Below are 20,986 nucleotides of genomic sequence, written 5' to 3'. Positions count from 1 at the left end.
TTGTTCCAAGTAAAAGGCTGGTTTGGGAAAGAATGCAGGAAACAAAGCACAGAGAGGGAAATATTTCTTTTTTCCGTGGTATTTCAGTAAAATAAGGTGCCAGTCAATCACTTTCTCAGTATTATACATTTATGCAAATTCCACGCCCACACGAGGGTTTTTTTGAGCTGATGAGGAAGTTGCAGCAGCAGAGACAGCTCAGCTCCCTCCCTCCAGCCCGAGCCCGTGCCCCGACCAGACACACGGCTTTGCAGAGTCCTTAGAAAGTTGAATTTCAGTTAAAAGTTTTCCCTCCAGCAGGGCTTTTCTGCCCTTAGAGCAGCTCCACGCAGCACAGACACCGTGGTAGTGGCAGCTGAGGCCCCGGGTTGGATGGCAGGAAGTTTTTCACACAGAAATAGCTCCAGAAGTCACTAATTCCACGGGGTCACAGCACATGGTTTTTACAACCCTCCAACTGTCTGACGTGGCTTCACACCCCAAACCCGACTGAGGAGGAACAGGAAGGGCAGTGAAAGGCTTTGGGGAACTGCATGACCGTCACCTTTTGGGTAAAACCACCACCACAGTGTCTGCACAAGGACCTGGCCCTCCCCAGGCCCACCTGCATCCAGGCTCTTCCAGCTTCTGCATGGATACCACTGAGCCTGAGTACTTGGTTTTCCAAATGAAAAGAAACATCCTGTTCACAAAGGACAAGGGAATGGGGGCCAAGTGCTAAATGCTGATGTTTCAATGGTGCTCATCTTCCAGATGTGATCCTAAACTTCACGGGACCTACCATGGCACCAGCTGACTGAAGGCTACCCAATATTCTAACTGCATTTGGACTAATATTCCAACTAGTGAATGGAATTAGTACCATTAGCACCATATGGAATTAGTTATGGTAACTATTCCCAGTGTAGACACACGGCAGACTGAAAACTCCACTAATCCACTGACACAGGCACACAAACCAGAACGCTCAGGGCTGCAGACAGGACAGATCACAGGGCTACTGGTAAAACAAACACCATAGAAACAACACGGGAGAAAAGAAATAAAATTAAAACCTCAGCATTATCCAATTCAATGGTAATCTGCCGGGAAAGAAAGAAGGGGAAGAATTGAAAGCAAGGATTAGTAAGAGAAGTTACACATAAATTTCAAGTTAGGCTCTTATCAATCATTTAACACTTAAATGCTGCAAGCCAACACTATATTATACAGTGGGCATGAGGAACATCTGCCAGCGCCGGGCTAGGGAACAGACACTGCTGGGAATGCTGTGCCAGGGAGCTTGGGAGGCAGGATGTGCCCTGGCTTTGTTCCTGTGCCAAACCACGCGGGCTGGCTGACAGGGAGCCAAGGACTTCACCCCTGGGCACGGGAGGCATCACGAGCAGAGCTGTGAGAGCAGCAGGAGGGCAGGGGCTGCATCTCCACTTCAGGCAGGAAAAAATGGAGCTTTAAAATGTAGCCCTGCAGAGCTGAGGCAAGTCAGCTGGTAGGCACCCAGAGAGACGTGCATGAATGACATGTTTCAGCAAAGTAAAAAACTTGGGTCTAGCCTACACTGTCAGTGTAGTGCAGTTTTGTGCCTATTAAATACTGCACAGTCTGCTCCCCGTCACTGAGCCATCCTGAGTGTGTGCCAAGAGAGGAGTCTTCAGCAATATGTAAAATTTTTAAGCCTTCCCACAGGCTCCTGTACATCTGTGCTCTCCCCACGGGTTTTGCATGCTGCAGAGGAGCCCCAGCTGTGGGAGCAGGGCCCTCGGCACCGGAGCATGCAGCGTGTTCCCAGCGTGCTCCCTCCACGCCATGGACACGTGCAGGGGCCAGCAGGGCGAGGCCCTGCTTATCTGGGCTGGGAGATTAGGCAGGGCAGGAGGAGCACTGTCCTTATGTAATTCAGGGTGTTCCAGAGAGCACCACATGGGACTGCAGCAGAATCACAGGCCATGCCAAGACTTGCACAGCGCTCTGCTGCTGAACACACTTTGGGGTGACCACTGCCAGCTCTGGCACACAGCGACAGGACACGGGGGTTGGCCTCAAACTCAGAGGGAAGGGGTCGAGGAGATGTTGGGAAGAAATTCTTTACTCAGACCGTGGTGAGGTCCTGGCACAGGTTGCCCAGAGAAGCTGTGGCTGCCCCATCCCTGGAAGTGTCCAAGGCCAGGTTGGACAGGGTTTGGAGCAACCTGGGTTAGTGGAAGGTGTCCCTGCCCATGGCAGGGGGTGGGACTGGATGGGCTTTAAGGTCCCTTCCAACCCAGACCATTCCATGATTCTGTGCCCAGCTGACCTATAAACTATACTGTTTGTGAGATTATTATGCTGGTCACAAGGGTAAGTTTTGTCACCTTTACGTACGGAACTCACCTCCATGGAGGGACTCCAGAATTCAAAGTGGGTGCATAAGGGCTTTTTCCTTCCTTTTTTTTTTTTTTGTTACACTCCAGAATGATTTTAAAAACAAAAGGTATTGCCTTTTAGGTGGTGACTAAATTCAGTTCAGTGAGTCACAAGGGAGGATAAATCCGATTTCACTGCTCACAGTCAGACAGTAAAAGCTGTTCTACTACTACTCCCAGTCTATCCGTGAGCAATCAGCTGCTTTTTCAGACTCGGAAATCCACTTCACAGGCAGCACATTCTGATCCCTTATGTAACTGAGCTACTGCTTCAGGAATTAATGCATTTGCCACAAATCGAAGATTTTTAGCATTTTGTGGGGTTCTCCATGGTCTGAATGGTGCATGTTAACTGCAGCTTCTAGAAACCCTGCTTCCCCCAAGCTGGGTGAATAAAGTCTAAGGACTCCTGAAAATTAGTTTCCATTTAGGAAAACGTGAGTGGCAGATTGCATTTGAAAGGACAAAACCCTCAGAGCTCTCATCTGGGTTTCACTGGTGTATAGTGTATATATGCTATACATCACCCACTGTTTTTATTGCTTAGGGTGACCTTGGACAGTGCCTCCTGGTTGTTTTTAAGAGGAGAACGTGCACTGATGTGCTAATAAAGTGTAAAACACAGTCAATGGTTACACTTAATCTCTTACCCCCCGAGCCTTGGGCAAAAGACACCATCAGCACTCTGCTCTCCTCAGAGCACCCCCGAGCCCAGCTCCCCTGCCCAGGAGCACTGACAGCCAGGCAGCCCCTTCCAGCTCAGATGTCTCAGTAAAGGGACCTCGAGGAGAGGACAGAATGTCCCCACAGGGCTCCACCTCATGCTGTGATGCCCCAGCACACGATTCTGCCCCTTCAGCAGAGAAGGACAAAGTGCTCAAAGCTGACACCTGCAGTTGCTGCCCTTCCTTGCTGACCCTGCTCCCCTCCTCATCCCACATGGATATGCTGCTTTCCTGCAGTTGATCAGGGCATTCCTGCAAGTCGCTGAATTTATTCCACAACACTGCTACTGCAAAATGAAAAAATCCCCAGGCAGGAGCAGAGCTGAGCAGGATCTGGGCTGGGCTGGGCTCTGGCAGCAGAGGGGCAGCACGTGGGCAGAGCGTTCCTGACAGGGCAGAGAGCACAGCCCCGGCCATCCCAGCCCTTGGGGCATTTTCCTGGGAGTCTCCCGCTCCCTTGGCACTGCCACGTGCTCCCTGGGTGTGCTGGGTACCAGCCCACACACGTGCACGTGCACACACGCATGTGCCAGGCTCCCTCCCGGGCCCTGGGCTCTGCCTCCCCCTGCTCTGGCACCACAGCACCGTGTTCTGCTCCTGCCTCCTCCTCCCTGCCAGCTGGGCTGGCTCACGTGGGACATCCCAGCTGGCCAGGACGCTGCAGGTTCCTCTGCCTGCAGAGCATCTCCCTCCCTCACGCTGCCACAAACAGTTACTGCTGTTGTGAAACTCTGATCTCTGAAGTTTTCACCCTTTTTTTTTTTGCTGTAAATCAAGCACTAGGCAACAACTCCAACCCCAGCTGCACAGCAGAACTGGACATGAACAGCATCTGCTCTGGGTGCAGTGAGTTGTCCTCCCACATCGCTGCTTCCCCCACTCCCAATTGCTCCCAGCACCTTCACTGGAGGGTGTATTCCCCTGTACCTACTCTGTGGCATGGGAAGAACCTCAGCTGATTTAGAATTCCATGAGATAATCTCCAAATCCTAGTCTCAGCTGACTGTAGCAATGTCTAGATACACAAACATATGGGTGCATACACACTTTTCTGATGTAAATAAAGAACAGGTCTGTGCAAACAGAAGAATGTTCTTCTCAACCAAAGGAGTTGTATGCAGGAAAGGGAAAGAAAAAAAAATGGGTGGGTGTACAGATAGTTTCCATCTATAATTCACAACAAGATTACTCAGCTGTTTACAAATTAAAATGAACTACAAAACACCCTCTCTTGTTGTAAGGTTACAGGACACAGTAAAGAGCCACCTAGACCCCAGAAAGCAGACAAAGAGGTTACATCCTTCATAGAAAGGTAACAGAATTGATTTTTTGGATTGCCAGCAACTGCAGGAATTAGACCTAAACTTGCCAGGCTCACGTAGAAAAGCAACAGAAACAAGCTTAACTTCAAATATGATTTGAAAGGTATTAGTTGACTAAAAATGTTTTGTTCCTGCTCCAGCCCAGAAGTGATTACACTCACAAAACAGCTGAAAGAGCAGGAATTTTGTTTTCCTTTACTGAACAAAGACAGTGTTTAACACAGAGTGATGGACCATAAACACATTACCTTTTCTCCATAGCCTCTATCTTTGGTCATCATTTCCCTGAGCGTCTGTAATACCTTAATACACAGTTTCTCCTCATTCTCCTCCAGCAGTTGTTTTGTGTGCTTAATTAACCTGAAAAAAAGCAATCAACCACAGCTCAGGTTAGTGCTAATATTCTAAAAGTGGGGTAAGATATGCATGGTTATCTTAACTGGTTTATGCTGCAAACAAGTTTTTTTATCATACCATTACACAACCACTTTGGGAGCATTCTCTCAACACCTGACCAGCTACCAGGGAAGCTGTGAAGGAACCTACAGTCCCTGGGCAGGAGGAGAGCCAAAAACACCCTGTGACTACAGGCAGCAAGGAATCAGTGGGATTCAGGACCTGATGGTCCTCTAGAACAACCATTTAACAGTAAGAAAACTGTATCACATATAACAGTTTGAATAAAATACATATTGAGTGTCTTGGATAGTGCAACCCAAAATCCGTCCCACCCAGCACTTGGGACTTACTCAGTACTCAGTTTCCATAAACTCTGTGCATAACCCACCCCGCCAGGAGGTGATCAGAGAAGCTGGATCTGCTCAAATTGCCCTCTGAATAACCCTGTAACCTTTCCCTTTCCTTCCCTCTCACTGTGGGTGATGCACATGGTAACAACAGACCCTGATGTACTCCCCCAAGTACCTCACAAACATTACTGGAGTGAGGGCACGTATCAAATAACTGGGATCAGCTCAAAACTGAACTCATTTATACCACTGCTCATGGCATTTGTATCCTGCAGCAAACAAGCATTTTTAAGCATTAGCTGTGACAGCATCAAACAGTCTTCCCCTATTCCCACAGGCAACTTCTTCCCCCTCCAAGGACAAACTGCATTTACCACATCACAAAATACTGTGTTTTACAAGTATTTCTAAGCATATCAAGTGTTTACCAAGTTGGACATGAGGGCCCTGTTCCACAGGGTACAGGAAAATTGGGGAAAAGCAAAATACAACAGAAATCCTCCCAACAAGCTGGAGTCCCAAGACAACTTACTTGCAAATGAAACCTCCACTTTCACATTTCCTCCTGGCATCCGTGTTCTCTGGAAAGAGGAGCTCAGGCCTGTGGAGCACATCTACCAGCACTGAGAGCTCTGCCTGCACGAGGGGACGCAGGCGATCCTCCAGGGCTGACACGATGTCCTGGAATACAACAAACATCACACACACACCGTTACAGGCAAATTAATCTCACGAACGAGGGAAGGACAAGAATCTTATGAGAAGAGGGACAGGACAATGAGTCCCATCCTGCCTGAATAAATGAAAGGCCTCAGGGTTTGGTCAGATGAGACTTTCAGTTTTATTGTTTAATGGTTATCCTGAAGGAGAGGCAGTGTTCTCCCAGGGGAAGGGGTGTGTCAGCACCTGCAGCCTCTCGATGATGTTGCGGTAGTCCCTGGAGGCAGCGAGCACCGAGTCCCTGCGGGCAGCGTTCCTGGCAGTCATCCTCCAGTTCATGGCAGTCTTCTGCACAATGTTATGGGACTTCAGGAACAGATTGTTCACCTGGCTGTCCAAGTCCACAGGAATTGCAATTGCTCGGCTTTTGGCTGCAACAAGCGAAGTCAGTGAGAACTGAGACCTTGAGCCCATCGACCAACACGAGAACAAGACAAACCTCTACCTGCAATTCCTTCTACAAACTCCTTCCTTCTACAATCTCTCCTAGACAGGGAGAAAGGAAATGGCCTCAAGTCGTACTAGGGGCAGGTTTAGAATAGATATCAGGAAGAAGTTTTTCATGGAAAAGGTTGTCAAGCATCGGAACAGGCTGCCCAGGGAGGTGACAGAGTCACCACTCCTGGAAGGGTTCAAAAAACACGTGGGTGTGGCACTTGAGGACATGATTTAGGGTGAACATGGTGGTGGTGGTGCTGGTTGACAGTTGGACTTGGTGACCTCAGAGGTCTTTTCCAAACCCTAACGAATCCATGATTCTCTGAGTGCATTTTAACCAAGGCAGCGCTCGGTCCCTGTGCAGTGGGTCAGACCTGTGCAGGACTGTGGTTAAAGGCTTTCACACCTCAGAGCTGTTTACTGGCTCTCAAGTGTGGGAGGAGGAATCTGTCCCTACACACACACTCCCAACAGCTCGTGCTGGCACACGTGTACACCCATCCAACAGAACCTGGCCTTGTATCCAGTGCAACTTACTCCTCTTGATACTAAAAGTGGAGCAAATCACGGGGAGGAGCGGCACAAAATTATCTCCCTGCTGCAGAGCTTGGAGGCTGAACAGAGACAGCACTTCATGTGACAGTCACACCACCTATTGCTCAACCACGACCATTTATCAACATAACCCTGGCTCTGTACACCTGGGCCATGACTTATCCACAGGTGACACTTTCTTCATGGAAGGACGACATGGAAGCAGCAGGTTCTGGATGACCACGCCTGAGCAGTTAGCTCTGCTCACATCCACTCCTTACCTACATCTGAGAGGACCCGAATGCAGCTCTCCACAGAGGCCTTCTGGCTGGGCATCAGCCAGTTGCAGTGGTACACCCTGAACACCCCCTGCAGCAGCTGCACGAACACGGGCTGGCGAGTCTGGAACACAAGAGCAGAGAGAGTCAACCCCACCCTGCTGAGATGGGGCAGCACCACCTCGAGGGGACCCCAGTTCCCAGCTCCAGCTGGCACTCTCTGCACACCAGCACTCCCAACTGGTCTGCAGCCACTTGCTGGGCAGCTCCAGGTTGTAGTGAGTGAACCTACCACACAATCACAACTGGGTGGGAAGGGTGGGAACCAGTGCTGGAAGGGAAACATGAAACAGGAGCTTCTACAGCATAAAGCCTTGGTAATTGAAGCTTGACTAAGCAAAGGAAATAAGCAGCCACCTTCATCTGTTTAATCAGGGCTATCAGCAACCCTGGCACACAAAGATCCTTGTTTTAGCACTGACCAGCAGCTGACTCAAGAGTCCACAGGGAAATGGGACTTGGCTCCATGACAGCACAGCTCCAGAGCTGAAAACTCATCACTTCAAGCATTATTACCTGGTATCTAATTTACTAAGGAACCAGCTGTGTGTGTGTTATTTGGAATACAGGTAGTAGTTAGTGGCAAATGCTACAGACCAGCCAAAATCAAGGTGTGGTTCTCAGCCCTGAATTTCACCAGGTGATCTCCCACCACACACAGCTGAGCTGCTCCAACACACACATGCCCATGTTCTTTCATCTTTGCACCAGCCCAGAAACAGTGACCAAAATTCCCTGTTTGGTTTTGTACAGTGATTACCTAACAGAACAATTTATTTTACCTGTAGAGGAAAGAGTATTTTAAATATTGCAAGCTGAAGGGAATACACCATGTCCCCATGCCTACTAGCTATGGAATGCCTCTATCAGCTAAGGGAACTACACCACAGTGCAAAGACCACAAGACTTAGGAACCAGTGAAAAAATACCTCTTTTATTCTGGCCAACAGTAATGCCTGTTAGTAAGAAAGAAGTGGAGTTAGAGGAAAAAGACAAATCTATTAGATAATTAAATCCATTAGATCAATTAATCAAACACCATTATGAAAGGTACAAAAGGAGAACAAAAATTCAAACCCCAAAAACTGCTAAGGGGCAAAGACCTATTATCCTTTCTGGAATTAAGTCAAACACCAAAACCATGGCAGACAGCAGCATTCACCAAGGGCCCTGAAAATACCTGCATGTTTAGATTTAAACCACCCACATACTGCTTTCAGTTCAGGCTTAAAGACTTTTTGGTCTTAAAAAGCCTCCAAGATGTTTCATTTGCCTAAACTAAGTCAATAAATCAAACAGGAAATTTACTCCACGTTCCTCGTGTCTCCAACTCCACTTGGGAAGGAAAGCCTTGGGCAGCAGCAGCCTCAAGAGGCAAACAGGTGAAACAGGGCTTGTTAAAGAGGAGTTTTGGGCAGCTGTTCCCTGAGAAGACATTTCTGTTCTCCTAATTTTATATGCTTTGAACAGCATGACAGATGTACAAGGTGTTCCTTCAACGATCAAGGCTGGCCCTGGCTCAAGGGAGGTACAATTTCAGTCAAGCCGTGACATGAAGGAGCAGGAGACAAGAGGAGGCTCGCACAGGAAAGAACAGGATGACAAGGAGCAGCAGAAAGGACAGGGAGGGACTGGCCCAAAGCAGAGGGGCCACATCCCTCACCTCTGGGGACACGGCACAGATCAGGCAGAGGGGCTGCAGCATCTCAGGTGGGAGGGAAAATCCCCCCTGGAGCAGGGATGGACTCCAGCCAGGCGGTCCAACTGTCCACCTCAGGTCTTAGAATCCCTGGGGGTGGGCAAGAGACAGGCAAAAAAGGCAGAGAAACAACTTTTAACTTTGAGATGTAGAAGAAAGATGAATCTAGGACAAGAGACATCTATCAACTGAGATGGGAAAAGAGGTGAGCTGAGTGACTTCATCCTGCTAGACAGAGGGGGAGATTGAGAAGCTAAGGAAAAACTGCTGATAGAACATTAACAGATGGCTAAAATAAGATGGCAAAAAGAGTATTCAAATGCTGTATGCTCAGAGAAGACAACTCAGAGCAGGACAGCCCAGGTATATGGTACAGAGAGAACAGAGAAGGGCAGAGCCCCAAGGACACGGTTAATAATCTCAATTTCTTATTTCTTTGATGAAGTTCCAACAAATGAGGGTGATAGACAACAGCAGCTGAAATCACACATCAGCTGCTGTACTGCTCAGGCTTGGGTGAGGGGAGAGATGGGTGGGGAAGCTGCTCAGCCCCAAAACTTGGAGAAGAGTTCCCAGGGTGACAAAACACTGGCACAGGGAAGCTGTGGCTGCCCCATCCCTGGAAGTGTCCAAGGCCAGGTTGGACGGGGCTTGGAGCAACCTGGGCTAGTGGGAGGTGTCCCTGCCCATGGCAGGGGGTGGCACTGGATGAGCTTTAAGGTTTCTCCCAGTCCAAACCATTCTGGGATTCCATAAAACCTGGAGTTTGCACTGCAAACATCTGCCTTTGGCACGACCAGGTTGCACCAAGTTTCAACAACTATCCCTCTCAAACTTGTGCCAGAGCTGCCAGGCACTGCCCACTCCACCCACACTCCTCCCAGCAAGTTATTTATGAATAAAAGAACGATATTCTCTTTGTGCAAACACAAATATTAAGGCCACGTCCTGACACTGCTGTTGTGGTGTGGAAATCTCTGCCTTCTGCCACTGCACAAGAATTCCAAGCTCCTCCTTCACATTTCCCCAACTTTTGAACAAGGGAAAAAACTACTCAGCTTAGTGAGACAACTAGAGCTTCTGGGTTCTTTTTGAATGTTCTTAAGGGAAATTAGCAGATTTTATAGAAATAGTCTTTCTTTAATCAATTATCTTGGCATGCTCTGTAATGCAACACTCCTCCAGACATATTCCAAAGTCTGGAAAGTTTGCCACCAAAGCTTGGGGCAACCTGGTCCAGGGAAGGTGTCCCTGCCCACAGCACGGGCTTGGACCTGGATGATCCTGAAGGTTCCTTCCAACCCAAACCATTCTGTGATTCTGTGACACACAAATTCTCTCCAAATGGCCTGTGTGGTGTTGGTAGCACAGAGCTGAATCCACTGATGAAGTAAAGCAACATTTCAACTTCCCTAGAAGAACTTGTACTCTGATCTACAAATCTTTCCATTTCTCCAGCAAAAGGTCACAAGGAACAGTCAAATATCTGTTCCCCCATCACAACACGTGTTTCTTTTGACCTGGTAAACGGCACCCGAGTGGAATGAACAGAATGCCTTGGCAGCATGTTTTCCCTTTTCTGCCTCTGCATTTTCCTACCTGCAGAGTTGTGCTCTGGTCAGAGAAGGGGGAGCTGAAGAAGGTGGTGACAATGCTCATCACGATCTCCGTCACGTACTTCTCCAGGATGGAGTCCGCGTGTTTCCTGTCGCTGGTGTTGTTACAGGCCTGCAGGACAAACCACCCTCAGCTCAGCAGCAGCTCACCAAGGCAGATCAACCACCCTTACAATGAGAACTCCTGGCTTCCCATTATTCCAGTCCCAGCAGTTCCCTGCCATGCTGGTTTTTATCACACTGGAACTCTGGACCTCCAGCACCCACAAGGGCAAAGCCAGGGGTGTCCCTGGTACAATGTGCTGGCACAGAGCACCTTCAGGGGGAGGGAGAGAACCACACTGCCTTGGAGGAGAGCAAGGGAAGGGTAGGGAGCACTGAGGTGTAATGCTTTCGTACAGGGAAATACTTGGAATCCCAGGCAAAAAGCCACAGGGCCGAATAAATGCCAGGCTTGGAAAAAATCTGTCCTGACCTGCCAAAAAACGTTGCTCAGGAAGGAGCTCAGTGATCCTGGCCAGAATAAGCAAACCAGGTGGCAGGACAGAAAAGGCACTGGACAAAGGAGCAGGGTGTGGGGCTTCACTGAGCTCTGGTTTAGTTGGGATTTTTCTTTTAAAAAGGAAAATATTAATGTGTTCCATGGAATATGACTAATGGAATCCACAGGCACAAGGCAAAGAAGGCACACACAAATTTACAGGAACACAGAATTCAGGGAGCTTCTTGCCTTGATGCACTGGTATGTTTTATTCTTACTGTTGTATATTAAATAGGCTCTTTTGAGTTTTCTGAATTCAGTTCCTTGGTACAGACACATTACCCGACAGATGTCAACCAGGAAGTTCTCAAACAGCTTCCACATGTGATTACTGGTGTAAATCTCTTTCATTTCTACTTCTGTATCCACATAGCAGTGGTTCAAGAAGTTGATGTAGGCTATTTTGACCTAAAAGCAGAGGAAAAAATTAATAAAGCATAAAAAACCTGAATGGTGGTATGGATGAATATAATGTCACATTAAAACTGCTAAGTAAATAATTTGGAATTCCACTTCCTTTTATTTAACCACTGGTGAAATTTAATGCCGTGAATAGCAAGACACCATCCAATAAAAAACCTCCAGGATAACTGCAGACCAAACGTCAGCATCATAATAATTTCCAGACCTGCAGAACCATCTGTTCAAGGTTAGCAGCACATCCACAAACCTCTCTGCCTCAAGAACCTCATAAAATAACCAAGTACAGCACCACATTCCTATTTTATGGCTAAGGAGTAAGTATAAAAGGATTTAACTTCACTATCCAGATTGACTGGGGGTGCTGACAGCAGAAGCAGGGAAGGAATCCAGTTTCCCAGCTCACTGCCCACCTGCACCACCCCCTTCCCAGGCCAGACTCAGCAATATCAAACCTCTCTCACCCAAAATCAGCACATTTCAAACAGAAACAGGCAAATTCTTCTATCAGCCCTCACCTCAGGAATGCAATCCTCGTGGGTCACCACCCTCACAATGTCATCCAGGGGGAGGAGGGAGTTGCACTTGATCTCTGTGTAGACATTTTTGCCCTCAGTGCACACAGCCAGCAGCTCCACCAGGTGGATGTGGTACATCAGGGGGCTGTTCTCATCCATCCGATCCCTCTCTGACCTCATCATCTGCACCAGGGTCTGGAAGGAGGCTCTGTCGTTGTAGAACACCAGCACATCTTCTCCTGCGTTCACCAGCTGCCAAAGATGGAGAACATTCCATCAGCAGAGCAAAGCCTGGGATCTCCCCACAGGATCCCCCTACTCTGGGGCTGCAGATGCCCATGAGCTGCTCCTCAGACGCTCAAAAAGAGCACAGCCCCCAGGTCAGCTGGGCACTGCTCCTGTGCTGCCTTCACGGGAAACAGGACATGAGCAGGACATTTTCTCCTAAAGAATTTACCACTTCTGAACTGCTGGAGAAGTTCAAAGCCAGTCCAGCTGCCTGCTTAGACAGAAGCTGTGCCAACAAACTTCTGACTTTCCATTGTGCTTTTTTATTTCATGTCCTGTTGCCTCAGTTGACTTTTTAATGCAGCTGTTGGCAATTCTGTGCTGGTCAGAGAACTGCCCTGGGGCACAGGGATGGGAGGGCTCAGGGCTCACTCCTTCCACCCTCCTGAGCAAACACCATCCATCTTCCAAGGCACAAAGTGACACCTTAAGTCACACACTGGAGATTTCCATCAGCTTCACATCTAACACCCTGCTGGCCACGATTTCAGAGCAGCTCAGCCCTCCTGGAACTCCAGGAAGGGAAGGAGAACGAGCAAAGTGAGACCTGCCCCAGGCTGGGCACTGCTGAGCAGGAGGGGTCCAGGGCTGTCCTCCTCCAGGGTTTGGGAAAAACAGTGGGATAAAAGGCAGGAGGAAACCTCTCAGGCAGCCCCCTCTGCTCAGCACTGCTGACCACCTCACAAACTCAGCTGTGTGCTGAGAAGATCACGAAGCTGCTTTTGAGCTGAACAACAAATTCTGGAAGATTTTCCATCAATCTTCCAGGACTGATGCACAAAAGCCAGATTTGACAAATCTGATCCTGGGGCTCCCCCTGCTGAGGAGGCCAAACATCCCATCAGATGTGTAAATACACTGTCATGGATCACATCCAATATCCCACTTAGAGGCACTTAGTCACCCTTCTCTTACCTCTTCTACCCTGCCACTCCAATTTCCCAGTTACCCACACACCTAAGGAACACCCTCATCTTTTCCACCTTCAGCACTTAAACAGCTGAGTAGGTACATCTTGCTAAGACTATTTACAAGGGCCTGGAGTGACAGGACAAGGGGGAATGGTTTCAAACTGAAAGACTGGATATCAGGAAAAGCAGAGGTGTGGAGGCCCTGGCACAGGCTGCCCAGAGCAGCTGTGGCTGCCCCATCCCTGGAAGTGTCCAAAGCCAGTTCTGAGCAACCTGGGAGAGTGGAAAGTGTCCCTGCCCATGGCAGAGGGTGGGACTGGATGGGCTTTAAGGTCCCTTCCAACCCAAACCATTCTGGGATGCTATAAAGAATTCTCATCAAAACACTATCATGGTAAAATTCTCCTTCTGCATTAGTGATCTTGAAATTAAACTAATTCTCTTCGAGCCAATTTTGCTAGAGAAAGGCACCCCTGCTTCATAATCCCACCCGTGTGCTGCTGTGAACACATGCTGGGAAGTAACTTGTGCCATTCATTATCAACTCCTTGTTATACCTATGAGTCAAGAGCTCAGAAAGCTTTTGGTCACAAAAAGCCTGAGTTTTCTGGGAGCTGTTTGCTCTTTTTGCATGGTGAGAGCTCACTGTCAGCTTCTTGGCAGTCCCCGAAGCGAGAGGATCAATTTGTCATGTTCACCAACTGCTATGTGAAAACTTCTGTTCAGGCCCTGCAAATCCCTGCAGCTCTCACCTCAGCCATTACCATATCCTGGCATTTCTTGATGAACTTCCCCTCTGCCTTGACGATTGTCTGCAGGAACTTGATGTACTGAACGTTCCTGCCGTGGGTTTCGATGCAGTGGACGAAGTGCTGAACGACGCGCTCGTTGATCTCGCTGCAGAGCTGGAAGTTGTTCATGAAAATGTGCTGCATTGTCACTGCTTCCAGAATCTAAGGGATGAAGGGAAGAAAGCAATCAGAAAATAAACAACCCACCGGGCCCCCCCAGAGGTCAGGGTAAAGCCAACGCTCCTGCAGGGCGCAGGGCTGGAGGAACATTTCTGGACCTCATCTTTCAACACCTCAGCTCCTATCTCAGCCTGTTTTTCACTCCACTTCAGCCTCTTGAACTTTCTACACTGAAATGGCCCTAAACAAACATCTTGCCAACCTTTGAGGCTTCAGAATGAAAACAAAATATGACCTCTTCAACCAATCTTGCATCAGAACAGCCCCTGAGGCTTCACCAAGGGCAATCCAGTCCCTCTCCTTGCTAGAACAAAAACATAAATCATGGCCTGAGGTTATTCTTACCCCTGGGTTAAGGAACAGGTTTATGTGCTTGTGCAGCAAGGCCTGATTCTGTTGGTTCCCAGCGCAGAAGTTCTGCAAAAACTCGTGTGCAAGCTTCATTATCTCCTGCATCCTCGTGTCTTCAGCCTGGGGTTGCATGACAAACAAGAGGGAGTTAAAAGGACTCCAAAGGTTCACTTTCAGGTGAGCACTGGACGAGCCACAGCTCCAGCTCTGCAGAGGAACTGTCACGTCTCTCACACCTCGAAGGAAAACAAACCTCCACCCAGCTCACAGACACTCGGGATGAGTTTGGCCCGTTCCACAGTTCTAAAGAGCATCAAAAATGAAGTCCATAATAGAAATTACAGTAGTTTATTCCCTAAAACTGCCTACTCCATGGCCAGGCCTGCCAGCAACGTGCTTTAGTCACTTCTACACTTCTGAACATCCCGGCACGTTGGCCAAGCCACACATCATCACCTCGGGGCTGCCCAGGAACTGCCACATTCCACTGCACAGACAGATGGGCAGCTCATGGCAAGGGAGACACGGAAAGTTGTCACTGCACCAGTTCAGCCCAATTTATATTTACTGGAACCTGCACACTGCTTGCACACTTCCAAGCACTGCTGAGGAACTGGTGCCTCTCCTCTGACGTCAGTGTGGATCCCCAACCCGTTGATGGCAGAAGATGCAGTTTGGAAAATCAGAGTCTGTTTTTACTTTTAAGGAATTTCATATATTTCCAAGGGTGAAACCCCTTCCACGCTGCCTGTCCAATGCACATTCACACGTGCAGGACAGAAAGGAGACAAGAAGATACTCAAGAGTGTTTTTGCTGCCCATTTTTTAGCAAAGTATGAAGCAAGAAACCATGAGACTTAACATTAATCAAAGCTACTGTCCAGAATTACTGGTTCTCAGAAACCTTTGGAGTTTGGAACAGAGGACAGCAGAGTGACCAGGAAACTTGTCACCTCTGCACTGATAAGTACCTGTCACCTGTGACTAATGGGCAGCCAACAGGATGAACTTGGGCTGTGCTGCATCAGCACAATATGGGGCTGTGCAGGCTCCAACTAGACACAACCCAGACCCAGTGGGCTCCAAACCAGTCCCAGTGGGCTCCACACTGCACTGTGACAACATGTGGCATCTGATAGGGCTCATTACTGAGCCCTGACCTGGAGGGCCAGTTGGTATCTATTCATTTCTGAGGGAGAGTTTGGGACTCTGCAACTGAGGGGGTCTGTGTTTAACTACTGGACAGACCTGACACATCCCATGGGGACCAGGCACTCTGGTGTTCCCAGGATGGTGGGTATGCAACTGCCTTGTAGCAACAACTGGGTCTTGTTTCCACAGCTCAACTCCAAGGCAGCACATGGCTCCCATGAAAAGCTCCCAGTTGAGCCTTGGTCTTACTCTGAGCTATGGCAGACAAACACTTCTTCAGGAAATAGTGCATAACTGTATGTTAAAGACTTCAAACAAACAGAGCTTGTCCAAGCTCTCCAAAGTATGGATATTTTACAGACTATGAGACCATATAAACCAGCCCCTGTGGATCCACTACATTCCAACACATCCAAGATTCAGAGGAGGCATTAAAAGCCTGCCAACAGGACTCAAAGCAAGGAGACAGCACAGAGGAGCCCCACCTTCTCATAGGGGATCTGCAGCAGCTCCAGCACCACGGCGTGGGCTCCCATGTTCCGCAGGAGTCGCTGCTGCTGCTTCCGGCTCTTCCTCACCGAGGCCCCTTCCTGCACACAGAGCTTGCTGAGCCGCAGCAGGATCTGCAGAGAGACTGGCTTTAGAGCCCAGAGCCTGGCTGTTCCTTCACAGAATGCCAGGTCCCAGAGAGCAGCAACGGGGAAAAACTCCTCTGCGCGGAGCAGAGCGGCTCCAGGCAGCTCCTCATGGCCCAGGCTCCATCCATGGCATCTGACTAAGGCTGGTGGACTTGGATGATCCTTGTGGGTCCCTTCCAGCTCTGGATGCTCTGTGATCCTATGCTCCTGCAGAACCCACCACAGGCTCCACACACAGGCCTGCAGCTCACACCACACCAGCACCAACACACGCTCTCGGTCTGGTGTTTCCTAAATTAATTCCAACAGCACGGTGGGTTCGAGTGCCAGGTACTCAGGACCAAGGCAAACTAAATGGCTTCTCCCCCTGCCTCCTGCCTTTGTAGTCTTTAACAATAAAAATATTGTGTTACCATTGAAACAGCAGCAAAACCTCGCGTTTCTCACTAATCCATCCTCAAGGAAAGAGTACACACGTTGTGCTTATTATATCCTGGCTTCCCATTCAAGCTGGGATATGTTATTACTCAGCAAATAGTTTCCACAATGGCACAGTGACTCAGACTGTCCTGGGTGCCTCCCTCTGCCTGCAGCTCTCCAGAGCTCTGTTACTCATTTACACTGCCAGGGAACTATCAAGAAGCAAAGTTTTACCTCTTTTACTACCCGGTAGTTGTAGCTGCTAGTACTTTCAGGCTTTTGGGACTTGCTGTGACCTTCCTGAGGATAAAATCAGACAATTTATTAGTAGCTTATACTACTGCCTTCACGAAGGCTAAAATTACCGTTCTAGGACAGCGCCCGCTCTCCTCCTGGGAAGGACTGTCATCCTCCAGCTCTGACAGTCTCACAAAAATACATACAATTATCTTGTCAAGTCACACTGACCTCTATAACACAAAATAAGGTGAGGGTGGGATGATTTCAGAGACAGCAACTTCCTGTCCTTTCCTTTGCTTGTCACATTCTGTCTCTAATCAAGTCTCCCCCCCAAAAAAACCCCTTACTTTCTCTTCCTCTCAACTATTATTAAACTGTCACTGCACACAGACTAAGAAATGCCTCTCAGAACCTGCACAAGAAAAGCAACAAGTAAATTACTTGTCTTTACTTCCAACAATAAATGTTCATAACCGAGGGACTGTTTCTTGGGTTCCCTCACCCAGTCTTGTCTATTTGACTGCAAATTATATGGAGGCAAAATGTGTTTAATGAGTTCCAAGTCAGATGTGCGCGTCAGGAAAGTCCTGGATTATCAGGCACAGATAAAGCACAGCTCTGTTCTGTCATTTATCAGTGGCATGACTGAAAAGGCATCACCTGAGCAGTTCACAGCTCTGCCCTTACCTTACTTGAGGTGCTTTTGACTGGACAAATCCCATGTGATCGGTCAGTGCTGGAAGGACAGAACTGGGGAGCCAGAGCCAACCCAAATCAGCTCTGTTAAGACCCTAAGGGTGACACTTCAGTGGCTGCTAATCCTGAGCAGTCTCCACTTGGCATCAACCAGCTCAAGTTCTCCCTTTGCTCTTGCCTTAACCTAAAAGTACACCGACAGCCTCACGAGGTTGCTCAGCGTGCTGGGAAGATGGGCTTCTGCCACAGCTCTGAACACAGCCACCCCCTCAAAATACCCAAAGGGAATCTGCACAAACACAGCCTAATTACCTCTTTCTTCTTGTGCTCGTTTTCACCTGGCACACTGTCCATGGCCTCGTCAGGACCTTGGCCTTTGTACACCCACAGCTCCGACTTCTCCACTATTGACCTCAGCTGGTCCAAGTCTTGTTTAATCTGCTTGTAGTTGTCAACATCTTGGCTGGTAACAAGCAGTTGAACCTTACATGAATGCAATCCATTAGTTGCACAAAAAGGGGTTGTTTTTTAGCTGCAATACACACATTCAGATGAGGAATAGCTCTTGGAACTCACACATACCTGCTTGAAAGCTTGAAGGACTTCTTGCCTCTGGCTGAAGTGCCTGAAGAGGAGCTGCAGTGCTCCAGACACCAGGGGAGGGTAATCATGCATGGTTAAGTGCAACAGAACTCGGAGAAATGTTCTGCCACCGTGATCATCCAAATCCAGAGGTGTGTTCTCCTCACTGAAAACAGAGTGAAGGAGTTAACTGGCACATTCGACTGAGTGTGCCAGCAGGTTCTTAATCCACTTAGCAGGAGGAAAACCTCTTTTCTTACATTTAATAAGGAGGAAATTTATCAAATCAAATGCTATCTTAAGACAGGGGTTTTGGTGTGCTGTTAAGAGGGAGGCTATTCCAGAATCTCACTGCTCAGGGTCCACTCAGCTTGCATTACCCACTTTACAGTTTTGCCAATCCTTGCCTGCACAAACTCTTCCACCTAAGTAAGATTTTACTGCAGCACTGAGCTTAAGATGCCCTTAACTCCACGCTGGCTTTTACCCACGTAAGTGGAGTCCTCCCATGATGATTCTTCTGGCTGAAGGACCCCTGTATCCCTTATCTGTGTTTTTTAATCCAACTGGACCCTACTTTGAGCTGCATCAAAGTCATTTTAAGAAAACGGAGCCTGAGTAACTGTGGCAGCTGTTTCCAAGCTCTCCCCAGCCACCACCTCCCTCTGCACTGGAATTCCCACTCCCTGGGAGCCCTGCAGCCTGGGGACTCAGAGCTGCCCCTCGATGAGCACCTGTGAAGAGATACTTTCCTTCCTCCAAAGATTCCCTCAGCTTGTTCCTCAATATGTTCGAAGTCCAGGGCTCCTGAGAACACGAGACAAACATGTGATGTCAGAGTAACATCAAAGAGGTTTTTTCAGCCTAAAAACATTTCAAATGGCAAGTGGTGACAGGAGAGTGAGCAAGGGGGTCATAACAAGCTGAAAGGAACACCGAGATCACTGAAGCAGCTGCTCAGATAACATAAGACAATAAATTAACCTGCTCCCTGCTCACAAATTAAACTGTGCAATCATTTCAGCAACATCCAGGCTTATTCCTCTCTTGCCTGTTTTTAGATTGCACCAGCATTATTCCAGGATGCTGAATGGGACCTGATGTCATTCCAAGGGGCCATTCACAATAAAAGCCAAACTTCACCCTTGAGAAGTTCTAAAGTAATAAATTCAGCCATGACAGCAATAAAAAGGTCTTTGCCTTTCTCAGTGTAAAGTACCTCATCACATGGGCAATGACCAATATTCTGAAATAAAATAAATAAAACAACAACAACAACAACATAAAACTGGCAAAACATACTTGGAGCCTCATTATTTCACAAAAATTGGCCAAGGGGAACAGAAGGGAGCACAGGGACTTTATATCCTTGCCAAAAACGTGTACCCCATTTCTCCCAAAGTTTAGCTGGCAGAAAGAGCTGTGGGTGTGCCCCCAGCCCCATTCCAAAGGCTCAGGCAGCCCAGGAAAAGAGTCAACACATCCCCTTTGAAGTGAGATCGAAAGACAGTCACACTTTGAACACTTCACATCTAAACCACATTTTTCTTATCTTTTTCCTCTGCATCTGCAGATACAGCCCCCAAATTGGGGAATAAAAGCTGTTTGATGACTCCTAAGCTGCACATTTAAATTTTAGTTATTCCTACATGGCACAGGTCCTACTACAGGGCACTTTTTGCCCTGTAAAGTGATATCCCAACAGACAACCCCCAGGGACCCAGTCCACCATCCTGCTTCCAGTTCAGAAGAACACTGGACATGACAAGCTCCTCCACAGTAGCACTGAGGCCCAGACACCTCCAGAGGTCTTGGCTTCCTACAATACCTTTGGAAAAGAAAAATTTGGGTGGGTACAGGCATGAGGAAAAGGGGAAGGGATGGAGAAAACCACGTTACTACGGGGACCATTTTCCTTCACCCAGAACATGAATAGAAAAGCTCTGAGGTCAGTGACAGGTCACACATGACAGTGTGTATTTCAGGATTTCTTTAAAGGATGTAACTCAGGCTCTTGGTCACACTTAATACATGGAAGCAAGTAGGTGAGAGTATTTAGCTGGAAAACGCTGAAAATATGGAAATGATCCTACTCCTTTATTCCACTGTGAGCAGGGCACTCTACTCCAGTGGGACCATTTGTGTGCCAAAGCAAGAACCTGAAACAATTACCCATCAGTCCCTCTAAGACTGCAGTCTCCCCTAACCCACACAACCTCATTCCTTGCAAAATAACCAACCTGGAACATTAGCTGGCATTTCTTGACTGCTGCTTCCAGTGGGTGACTCGGACATCTGGGCATTGCTTTCATCAAACTCATGTTTAAATATGCAAAGCAGGCAGGAGATCCTGTAGTCCAGTCGCACATTCAAAATAAACTGGGGATACAGAAGTAGGAAAAATGTTGAAATAATGTGCCTATTCCCAGCACACGTACAATTTACACACAATGCAGTACCACCAACATGCAGCATCAACTGAGCAGAGATGTGGATTTCACTTGGAAAAGTTACCCAGGGTGGGGAGGCCCTGGCACAGGTTGCCCAGAGAAGCTGTGGCTGCCCCATCCCTGGAAGTGTCCAAGGCCAGGTTGGACAGGGTTTGGAGCAACCTGGGCTGGTGGAAGGTGTCCCTGTCCATGGCAGAGGAGTAGAATGGTCTGGATGATCTTTAAGGTCCCTTTCAAACCAAACCATCCTGGGTTTCTATGATTC

At 48.3% G+C, this 20,986-nt stretch overlaps 1 protein-coding gene across 13 annotated transcripts in view; it reads right to left on the bottom strand.

Moving 5' to 3' along the window:
- Positions 1–20,986, bottom strand: part of ITPR1 (inositol 1,4,5-trisphosphate receptor type 1) — a 163,015-nt gene that overhangs the window by 68,815 nt on the left and 73,214 nt on the right. For 9 of the 13 annotated variants that reach the window (XM_027640858.1, XM_027640854.1, XM_027640855.1 and 6 more), the window contains 16 exons: positions 20,512–20,650; positions 19,024–19,078; positions 18,272–18,437; positions 18,002–18,172; positions 16,988–17,053; positions 16,181–16,318; positions 14,538–14,663; positions 13,974–14,174; positions 12,023–12,274; positions 11,367–11,492; positions 10,527–10,655; positions 7,172–7,292; positions 6,105–6,289; positions 5,731–5,879; positions 4,698–4,809; positions 1,056–1,082 (listed from right to left, as the gene is read on the bottom strand). In XM_027640858.1, the coding sequence (XP_027496659.1) occupies positions 1,056–1,082; positions 4,698–4,809; positions 5,731–5,879; positions 6,105–6,289; positions 7,172–7,292; positions 10,527–10,655; positions 11,367–11,492; positions 12,023–12,274; positions 13,974–14,174; positions 14,538–14,663; positions 16,181–16,318; positions 16,988–17,053; positions 18,002–18,172; positions 18,272–18,437; positions 19,024–19,078; positions 20,512–20,650 (2,163 nt within the window). The remainder of the gene's footprint in view (positions 1–1,055; positions 1,083–4,697; positions 4,810–5,730; positions 5,880–6,104; positions 6,290–7,171; positions 7,293–10,526; positions 10,656–11,366; positions 11,493–12,022; positions 12,275–13,973; positions 14,175–14,537; positions 14,664–16,180; positions 16,319–16,987; positions 17,054–18,001; positions 18,173–18,271; positions 18,438–19,023; positions 19,079–20,511; positions 20,651–20,986) is intronic. The other 4 variants (XM_027640862.1, XM_027640866.1, XM_027640868.1 and 1 more) reach the window with 2 other exon arrangements.

The sequence above is a fragment of the Corapipo altera genome, unplaced genomic scaffold (genome assembly GCF_003945725.1).
Source record: "Corapipo altera isolate COAL_440 unplaced genomic scaffold, ASM394572v1 55, whole genome shotgun sequence".
Taxonomy (NCBI): domain Eukaryota; kingdom Metazoa; phylum Chordata; class Aves; order Passeriformes; family Pipridae; genus Corapipo; species Corapipo altera.
Note: the sequence above shows the minus strand (reverse complement) of the source record. Positions and strands in the feature narration are given on the sequence as shown.